Here is an 11128-nt window from a genome sequence, read left to right as displayed (position 1 = left end):
AGCCCTTTTCAAACACTGAATTTAGACTAATATGGTACAAGAAGATACATTTTTTCAACAATTTAAAATGAGATGATAAATGAGATGATACATTTACTACAGTGATTTTAGGTGGTACAAGTTGCGGTATTTAATCTCTCTCTATGCATGTTTAACTTGTGTTAACTTGACAGCATTCAGTTCTTCAGACTTGCTGATTCAGACATGAGTTAAAATGCCGTCAGATTAACGTAATGTAATGCATGTCTGCAAGGGGCTAAATTGTAAAAACAATAATGTGTGTTGTGAATTAAGGTTGTGGTTTAATTGCTTATAAATTAAGCTTTTCATATAAAAGAGAGAAATAATGTGCTGTTTTCTCATTAATAACTTATATAGGCTCGCTTTTTAATGGTATGGTCCTTTACAACCAAGCTTAAATTATAAAAGTCCCCCAAAAATACACAACAATTAGTTTTTGTTGGACAAAGACAGTAGGGAACATCTACCCTGGGATGCCCTGACACACACCCTGCAACCAACACACACACAATACCCCCACCAGTTAGTGACAGCTAGGCTAACCACATAGCCGCACTACAGTAGCATATCCTCTAGACCAGCTCCTCTGGTCGTGCTTCAACAGATGGCCCAATGGGTCCCTGGACAGGCCTGCAAGGTGGAGGGAGGAGGGGGAATGTGGGAGGATGGGGAAGTTAAAGGGGGACAGAGACAGGTTGCGGGGGATTGGCACCCTCTTAGGAGGACTGAGGGGGGTGCAGGGTGTGTGAGGGAGGGAGGAGACATATGTCCACAACCCTGGCCCCTACCGAAGGACTGTCTCTGCTGGTTGCCTGATGGCTGGCTTGCTGTCTTTCTCTCTCTCTCTCTCTCTCTCTCTCTCTCTCACACACACACACACACACACACACACACACACACAGTCTGTGATGGGTGTGTTTTTCCTGCATGAGACTGTGTGAACAAATCCCTGTCCCCACAATGTGAGTTATATATGGTTACATGCAGAAACTTATTCCCTTAAGCCTGGCAGACCGCTGCAGCACAGCTCCTCTCTCTCTCGATCTGCACCTAAAAGACCCAAGCGCCCAGTCAATGAGGTGACCATGACACTGCCTGAGTCAAAGCAGAGGGATGGAGAAAGACAGAGAGAGAGAGAGAGAGATGCAAGAAGAGAGGGGAGAGAGGAGAGGGAGGGGACGAGGGAGGGACACATTAACAAGCTATAATCTCAACTGCCTTATCCATAATGCATTGTGTGGGCCAATTTACATGGTGCTGGTCCCTCTGGGAGAAAGGAGATCATCCATCACATTACTTTATTAGGTCCCTCACACTCCCTCACAGATGCACACATACGCGCACACCCACACTATTATTTGTCCCTGCCTGTCCTTCTCTCTCTCCCTCTGTTTTGGGGGCATGTTTTGTCATGGTTGTTGTTTCAAACTGCTGCTGCCTCTATAAAACAACTCCACACCGTGTCGTGATGTGCAGAGACTGTGACAAGCGGGGGGTGATTTTTCTTAAAAAATACAGTTTCTTTTAAAACTTACGACAGCCTCTGGTTTCAGGGTGAGTCATGAAGTCGGAGAATTTAGATTAAGTGTGGGAAATCTGATGCCAAGCTTTGTTTTTTCTTTGTGTTTAAATGAATAAATCTCTCAAATAAACCCACAAAAGTACCATTAATCCCCTGATTGTTTATCCTTAGATTTAAAACAAATTAAATGTATTTAAATACATTCAAACATTTTGGGACAGCGGCGTATTTATGATTGTCTTCATGAATTTTGGTAAACTTTTCCTTACAACTGGCTAAAAGTATAGACCCACTGTGTATTTAAATATGGTCTTATTTCAGACGAGTAATATCAGGACAGAGCACATTAGCAAAGATAGGAAATAAATCCTCCTTTTCCTTGTGCTTTTTGAGATTTGTGATTTTATTCAGTCCAAATGTATCCTAAAACTTAATCAACAATACTGGCAAGCAAACATTCAAGATATACTGTAGGTTACATTAAATTGTATTATTAATTTTAAACAATCAAATTAAACTGCACTCTAAAGGACTCCAGTTAAAGATCACTTCCTGAATAATTTAGATACACACATCAATATCAGTAAATTCTAGTTCAAAATCTGTAATTTTATTGCATTTATTAAATAGAAAGACATTTTGATTGTCTATCTTGTGGTACACATCCAATATTTGAAACCATCAGTTTATGTTTCTTATGCTATTAATAATTACACAAAATTAACCATTAATTTTGTTTTTATTGAGCTCATGGCATATTCACAGGCCTATCCATTATAATCGTTAAGTTGGGTGGTCATGTAACTTATGGTACAAGTTATGGTAATAAAATTACTGTAGGTAAGAAACTAAATTTAGGCTTAAGAAGTTTGAGGCCGGAAATTATTTCCTGTCATTTCTGAAGTCAGTCCAGATGATACGGATACATACATGCAATAACATGTCCATAAAACCGCCCTGAGTTCAATTTGCATGTGATGTGCGTGTGTTGTGTTTTGTCTAATGACTGGATCTACTAAGTTGTCTCACACACACAAACACACACACACACACACACACACACACACACACAGCAGATCCATCATCCTCCGTAGTCACCCCGAGAATAAAAAGAGCTGTAATTGCAATCATATATGTGGAGCTTCAGCATTGCGCGCCATACCGTACCATTAGTATCACAAATAAGTAATAATTTGCTAATGACAACATTATGTTGAGTCAGTTTAGGGGCAATTAAAGTGAGTGATATTTACATATGCCCAATGAATCACCCAGCGTGGCAGTTCGGGCGGTCTCTAATGAATATTCATCCAGACATTTCTCCCCTGCGCGCTGCAGTTTATAAACTGAATTATGGCTGATTTGCCCTTTTAAAAAATGAACATGGGCGCATCTCCCACAAGGAGGCGGCGAACAATAACGTCTGATTATAAAAATGTTTTACTGCTAAACTGCCGGTGAGGAGACGGCGGCAGCGTGGTTAAAGACTCACTTAGAGGGGTGCAGAGAAGGGAAAGCCACCTAAAATCAATCCGATTTAGTCTCAGCCTGTCCACCTTTTTAGACTGACATAAATATTAACAGTGTGCATTCAGAGTGCTCAATGCATCATGAGTATCAGACTGAACATATAATTGATTTGTTTTTACAGGCGGTAGTTTGTCTTCAGATTATCCCAAGAGGAGGGTACGGTTCACACCAACCTATAGTCTTGATTTCCATAAGGAGACGGCCGGCTCTCTGAGGGCTGCCCGGCTGCCTCAGCACCACCGCCGGTGATTTCCCCGGTAATTGCCCCCGGTGTGTGTCGGGTATGTGCTGACCTCTCAGGTGCAGGATCAACAGGCGACATCAGTTTGCATTCACAAGGCGCTAGATGGGCCTCACGTTTATCATGCAAATAAGCGGCTCTCTAGCAGGTGTCAGCACACACACACACACACACACACACACACACACACACACACACACACACACACACACACACACACACACACACACACACACACACGCGCGCGCACGCACACACGTATGCTGTGTCTTTAAAAAGAATTGCAATTAGTGTCAAACAGGCACGGAGCCAGGATTCCAGTTTTGGATGGGCCAGACCAATTGTGGGTGGGCCTTAAATTAAAAACGTTATCAAATCCCTGTTTAACCTAATACAAATGACTAATATACTGTTATATTATATATATTATATGTGCTTACATAATAAAGATTGTAATAGCTTGATGCTATTTATATGTTGTTGCATTGTAAAAAGTTTCGGTGCAAAGGATGGACCTATCCGCGATCGTTCTCCTTGGTTCTGCCCAAAAGAAGAGCGCTTTGGACTCTCCATTACGCACCATACCTGGCTGTGCTATAGCGCATCTATCCTAACCTAAGGCCTATCGACTGTAAAAGTGGTCAGGAATCTAATATTTCCCCAAAACATAGTTTATTTCTGCTCGTATAACATGAGGCCAAATATTTCACAATTCTTTTCAAATGTTTTAAGTTTTCAACAATATACAGATCAACAACACTGCCCGACAGTTTCAATCAATACTCGGCCACAGAACGTGTTCATTGACAACGTCATCTGTCATGTAAAACAAGACTCAAGTTATTTCCTTACTTTAGTGTGATGATTCATGTTATAAACATGTTTAACAAAAATAAATAAATCGCATTAACATTATTGGCCATAACAAGAGAAAACCATGAGGGAACAACAACTTGACAACAGTAACAAGCTGTTATAGAAATAGAACTGCGCCTGCAGCTCTGTGGCGGGTTATGAATTGATTATTTTAATCCATATATCTAACGACATAATACAATACAGGCCGAGTAGCCTTCACATACCTTACTGTTATCCTCTGTCGGTCCTACACAATTAAACTCCCTAAAGAAGAAGTGACCGGATACTTTAGCACTGGTTGAGTTGCGGGCTCATCCACGGAAGACCGATCCACAGGGCTATATCCATAGGGGCTATATCATCCACTCGCGAGGCAGAGGCAAAGGCTAGCACTGGCGCTGGTCGCGCTGGCCGCGCTAGCATCTTTAGCATCCTGCGGTGTCCGAGACAAAGATGTGCGTTGTGGATCTCAGCTCTCCTTCATCTCCTGGTTGCAGCAATGACTCTGAGACCGTTCGTGCAGTTTAAGGTACCTAAACAATTGCTGTTGCAACCTTGTCCTTTACTGGAAATGATTTTCACACTCTCAGATCACTGGGAGCTAGCATAGCATACCTACAAGCTACATCCGATCCGAACCTCACTGTCTGCTGAACTTGCGCAGAAACATAAAAATAGACATGACCAGTTTTTTTAAATTGTTTTTTTTTCTTCAACAAATTATAATATATTAATTAATTAATGTTTTTTGAGGAAATGTTTTGGGTGGGCCTGTTGAAAAGTGGGTGGGCCTAGGCCCGTCAGGCCACCCACAACCCATAACGCCGTGCCTGGTGTCAAATGTAACCATATAGGCACACTAGGGTGACCAGAGGTCCCGAAAAAAATTCGGGACAGTCCCGAAATCCAAGCAGTTGTCCCGAATCACGAATCCTGGCCTAATTGTCCCGAAAATTAAAGCAAAGTCTCAAGAGCAGACTCTCGAGTAGTTCTGGTCCGATTGAACATTAAAAACTGTTCATGGTGGGTTTTAATGGTGCTGAGTCGTCCTGCAGCATGCAGCTCCCGTCATCACTTGAGTTGATTTGAATGATTTTTTATTTGTATTTTCGGGTTTACAAGACAACACAGTTGAGTTTCTGAATAAAAATAATAAATAATTTTGGTGCAGAGTTTTGAAATTCATGTTACGTGCAGGCAGCCACGAGAAGGAGTGATTGGATTGGCTGTTGCTGATGTTAAAGAGCAGACATGACAGTCAATTAAATTCCTGAATAAAAAAAATGAATAATTCCAATCAATCCCCCCCACCAGTCTCGTCCCGAATTTTACCCATTCTCATCTGGTCACCCTAAGGCACACATGGCTTTAACCTGACAAATGCAGCTGTAGCCTACCTCACAATGATCTGTGTAAGTGATGTCAAATAAAACAAAAATAAATAGCCAAAAGCAACAGCAACAAAAACCTCTAAAATGTGACTTTAGGTTCATTTCCCTCCACTACTGACTTATGCAAAGCATAGCCTACCTCAAACAATGATTCCATTGTTCAAGATACGGTTTATATGTCTTGCTGTTGTATCATCATGAAGCCTATTCCTATGTACAAATATAGAGTATATTTTTCGCCACGGTCCTTTTTAGATTCAGACTTTGGGACTTGTTGGTAATTTACTGTAATTTAGCCAAATTAAGTTTTGGACAATATCAGTTATGGTGCTAAATTCACAAGCCATGAATGATGAGTAAATAATTTATTTCTGTTGTTTGTTGTAAACAATGCAAGAGATGACGTTGGTAAATTGATATTTTGTAAACAAATAAATATCATGCCATACTTGTTTAACTCTTCACAATTTAGCCTACCTCAACAAATAACATTCCTCACAAGCTTTTAAAGTGCTTTTAAGTGTTGTAGACTTTAAAAACTGTCAGTACGCTCAGTCCTGCCTCAACACTTCAGTAGGCTTCTTCCTCCTTGACTCAAGCGTATCTGCTGCCATCTTGTGGTTTAATTCCGGAAGCAAACATGAATTTCACATTTAACGATGATTCATTGATCCCAGAGGAGAAAGTCTCTGCTTGCTTTCACACAGGGACCAGAGGTCAGAGGTCAGGGTCATCTGTAGAAATGCTAAAGTAGAGCTGCGCTGAAGTCAAAATTAGCTCAATGTCCTCCCTCTAGTGATGACATTTTGGCCTACAAGAAAACCCTTTTGTTTTTCACAACATCTGACAGTCAGCAGCTTTTATATTTAGTGCGAATTCAGCAACTGGATCAGAGCTTCTGTGGAATGCACTATATGGCTGTAAGTTCACATTTTCTGTCTTTGTGGTAGAGAGGAAAAACTAAGTTAGTATAAATGCTCAACTAAAGCCATCCAACCACCACTGTCATTTCATTTTGCGGATAAGGATAAACAATATTTAGAAACAAAGGACACGTCAGCTGGAAAGGGGTTGGCAGGCTATTCTGGTCCCTCAGAGGGTCTCTCATTAGTTGATCTATTTTCTTCTAAAATGCTGATAAACAGCTGAGCAACTATTGGACAAGAAAAATATAATTTAGTTTTGCGTTTGTGCAAAAATGTGTGTTTTCTTTGGAGTTATCCAGTTATCTGTGTAAATCAGAGCCATAGGCAACTAGAAAGACCCCAGATTCCTAAACGTATTTATCTCTGGTGAGCAAGAAAGTGATTGTTTTCAGGACCTCAACGCTGGATCATCTTCTTCCCGTTGTTCTCTCCTGCACGCCTCAAAAAGTAACCTGGTATCAGTACACAAAGCTGACATATATGACAGATGTCTCTGGTAATTTTGGCAGGTGGAGGTCAGGGAAAGGCAGCATGCCTTCATCGTCTATGTGTGTTTGAACTGTGTAGGCTTTGACTACGGCTCCCCACTCCAGCACAGAACTGTGGATGATTCCCAGTCTGGCCTGTTCGTGAAACGCTGCTCCCAGCTCCCTGCCCAGGAAGATGTCTTGGATCTGGGGTGAAGACAAAGCCAAGGAATCTCTCTTCAATACATCCCTGTTGAAGGTATTTGTGCCAAGGTGAGCACCATTATCCCTGTCTGGGTCACTGTTTGAGTCTGTGTTCTTGGCTCTGTTTGCATCTGGACGGTGGTGAACCGGCTTCTGCGCCAAGTTCACCACCGTCAGCCTCTCCAGGTGCTGCACAGCAAAATGTCCCTCCAGGGAAGAAGATGATGTTTTTCTAGATCCTCCGGGGCCACAGTGGATCAGGGTGAGGTGCCTCACCTCCGAGTTGTTGAGGAGATGTGCCGTGTTTAACGGCGACGTGAACCAAACAGTTAAACGCCTCATTCGGAAAACGGGAGACGAGTGCGACTGGGGGCGGTGCAGCATGGAAAGCTGGATGTCCTTGCATCTGCAGTCTGTAAGTGATGAGACACTGCATGGTTGCGGGTCCTGGCTGCAGGAGTAGTAGAAAAAGCTGTTGTGGGTCACATAAGCCAGACGCAGGTCAGAGCGCTGCAGAGCCACCGACACACACAGCAGCACACAGACGAGAGGGGTGGGAGGGCTGAAGGCAGGCATCACTGCTGGGGGAGAGTCTCAGGCAGCATATTGATTGGTGTTCATGTGTGGACGTGTGGGTGTTTAAGTACACATACAGTACATGAGCCTATACAAATGAGAACACACAGAATCAATGTCAGAAAAAAGTGAAGATAAGAAAAATACACATACACTCCTACCCTAACCCCTAAGCTCAGGGATACTAACTTCCATCACACCGCATATTAAGTGTGACCAGTGTGTAAACTAAAGGAAACCAGTGGTGGAAGAAGTATTCAGACTCCTTACCTAAATATATATCTTTTCACTGCTCTTTGTTGCATTCCAGGCGTGACTTTATGTTGTAATTGTATCTTTCGGTAACATATTTGCCATGTGTCTGCTTATTTTTCTGCAATTAATGATTTACCACGACTTCTGATTAACCCCAGGGAGCGGGTGTGAACTTGTTCCATTTTTCTGCGGGTTGTTGTACATACAATACATAACAAAATTAACTTTACATTAGATAATATTCTTCACAATTTTTGTGTGGCAAAAGTCCAAATGTCGGTTCAATCTAGCATGACCGAGTGAAATGTTTATATGAAAATAAAATGCTTGGGTCGTGTAAACAAACCCTGCCCTCTTTCAGTGCAGGTCAACTTTCATAGATATTCTTGTTACTGGATATTGGAGTTAAATGCTCTGAATTCGCTCCCGTGTGTCTCTCGTCCATTAGGTATTGTCTTACCAAGATGTAAAAAAAGAGGGGATGTGGACATAAACTGACATCTGGTTTGGATTAGTACTTTGTCACACACACACACACACACACACACACACACACACACACACACACACACACACACACACACACACACACAAACACACACACACACACTTTAGGAAATTATAACTGTGGAGATTGCTTTGAGATTCCAGGGAAAACATTGTTTTTGAAATGTTGGTCTGGGTTGATTTCCTGGTTTGGCAATAATATTAGGACAGGAACTTTCTGCCTCATCTTAAAGCCAGGAAAAACTTGACCACTACATTCTTCTTTTGGCCTCATGTAACATTAAACAGAAAGTGAATTATCGTCTACAGTATATTTACAGTAACATCCAGTTTCTCCCATTTTATTTTGCCTCAAAGTTGGACAAATCCTCTTGTTTCACATGTCTGACAGGATCATATGTGTCTGGTTGTTTCAGCTGTTCACTGAAGCTCTATAATGTTTACACTTAGTGAAATATTTACAGTAAATCCAAAATGGCTGCATCATTTGATGAAATGGAAAAATTGTAGATGGCTTGTGCATAATTTAAACACGCAATGTCTGATATACTTGGAAACTTTGAGCTCTCCAATTTAAAACACAGTTTTGTGGGTTTGAACATTGTTTGGCTTCACAGCACGAACGACAGCGTCAGTTGTTCAGTGTCCAAAAAAAACGATACGTTTCTACTGAAGTGACAAAGCCCATAGCAGCCTTATAATTATGACGGGAGCAAAGGAGGAGGACCACAAGTCAACTTTGTTTTGAAAAGCATAGCCGTTCCTTGACCTTTAACCATATGTTTATTATTGCAACCATGCTGACAAAGGCCGTAACAAAGTAGCCATTGTTAACCCAAACATAATCTTCGCCTAAACCTAACCAAACCTCAACCATTTTGCCTCACACATCCCAAAACGGATTTATGAAACGTGTAGTTCTAGAGAGCATAGACAAACAACGTATTTTGTTGTTGGACGACTTGTTATACGAGTTACAAGTCACTTAAAGAGGCAATTAGCTTAGCTTAGCACAAGACTGGAAACAAGGGGAAACAGCTGGCCTGGCTTTGCCCAAAGGTAACAAAATCGCCCTGCCCAGCACATCTGAAGCTCATTAATAACACGTGATATTTAATCTGTACAAAAACCACCAAAGTGTAAAAAAATGTAAAGAGGATTCAGGAAAAGACTGCTACCAGCCAAGAAACAGTCCGGCACACGACACCCAATCGTAACTTTCTCCCCCTGTTTCCAGTGTTTATGCTAAGCTAACAGGCTGCTGCCTGTGGTATCGATCTTCTCATCATCTTGGCAAGAAAGCAAATAAGCATATTTCCCCAAATGTCAAGCTATTCCTAAAAACAATCAGTCAAGCTTTCCTGGGCTAATGCACTTATCCTATAAATGAATTTATAAAACAGGTTTTACAAGTTTGTTGACTCTGCTTCATTAAATAAATCTATTAAAGATGGTAAATGACGATTTGTCTGTTGTAACTAATGCTGAGAGCAAAGGACAGACAGGTAGATGAGGAAGATGCTGACCAGCATTAAAACACAGTGAATGGCAACATGGAGTACAACAGCCCAGTCTTACTGTCACAATCAACTTGCTCAGCCAGCTTGGCAGAAAATGTATGAAGATGGAGATTCAATCATGTCACTGTTTGCTTTTCCCTAAAGCCCAAAATTATGAACTCCTTTACTTTCATGTCACAAGTACATTCTTTCTGTGTCTGTAAATGCTTTCCAGCCGTTAGATCTCTGGCTTTATATGAATCACTGACTTGGACCTAAAATGACTCAAACCTCAAACATTTGGCTAAAGAATTTTTGTAACTTCTATCTCATTTATTTTCAAAAGAAAACCTCTCGGAAAGTTCACAGCAGGATGACATGTGACATCCTACAGTCAATCCGCCAACATAAGCAGTTGCAGTGTTTATCTGTGACTCATTTGGCAGTTTTCCATCAGAACAGATTAGCGAGAATGTATGCAGGCCTATGTATGTATTACATAACACAGACACAGGAATGCACAAGCTATGTAATGTAATATGAGAATATGCAGCAAGGCTTGGCTTTCTGTTCCTTTTACGGACTAACACAAATATAATTTTTTAACAGTTGTTAAATACAGTAAATGTACACCAATGCTAGTACACATATAGTAAGTTTCCCATATGTCTGGTGTGTAACTCACCTCAAGTTGCTTCTGAAGAGCTGATATGTAAATGCGTCAGTTTGAGGCTGGGATGGGAAGGAAAAATCACACATCCAGCTGACGTCAAGATGGGGGAAGTGTCCCAGAGAGGAAGCTGTAGCTCACATCATGTGCAAACTGACTCAACAGCCTCAAGTGCTGCAGACAAGCATAGGTTGTTTGTTCTTATTAGAACATACCTGAAAATATTTTTTGAAGGCCAGTTCTTGTCATACAGTAGCTTTCATGTGCAGAATTGTTCTTCTCCTGTTCTTGTATCTGTTAAGATAAAGGTATGCCAATAGGTTTATTTCATTTTTATTTATTTATTGTCAGAGGGTTGTTTAATTATAATCCCATACAGCTATGTTCTTACAGTCAAAGGTATATTGGCATTTTTTAAATTGTATTTTAGAATCAAATGTTTAACTGCGTGGAATTTATTT

General features: G+C 41.1%; 1 protein-coding gene across 1 annotated transcript; it reads right to left on the bottom strand.

Annotated features, from left to right (window-relative positions):
* Nucleotides 1-5913: 5913 nt before the first annotated feature.
* On the bottom strand, nt 5914-10765 carry LOC114572109 (uncharacterized). The gene is made up of 2 exons (XM_028603560.1): nt 10683-10765; nt 5914-7824 (listed from the first exon to the last, which is right to left on the bottom strand). Exon 2 carries the CDS (start codon nt 7734-7736, stop codon nt 6948-6950), a length of 789 nt encoding a protein of 262 aa, XP_028459361.1. The 5' UTR covers nt 7737-7824; nt 10683-10765; the 3' UTR covers nt 5914-6947.
* Between the last annotated feature and the right edge of the window lie 363 nt (nt 10766-11128).

Source organism: Perca flavescens, chromosome 17, assembly GCF_004354835.1.
Source record: "Perca flavescens isolate YP-PL-M2 chromosome 17, PFLA_1.0, whole genome shotgun sequence".
NCBI classification, from domain to species: Eukaryota; Metazoa; Chordata; class Actinopteri; order Perciformes; family Percidae; genus Perca; species Perca flavescens.
The sequence above is the reverse complement of the archived record's forward strand: the minus strand, read 5'-3'. Positions and strand labels throughout refer to the sequence as shown.

Bases quoted from the DNA above. Each gene is read 5' to 3' on its own strand.
- LOC114572109 (XM_028603560.1), bottom strand. From the start codon at position 7,736: ATGCCTGCCTTCAGCCCTCCCACCCCTCTCGTCTGTGTGCTGCTGTGT.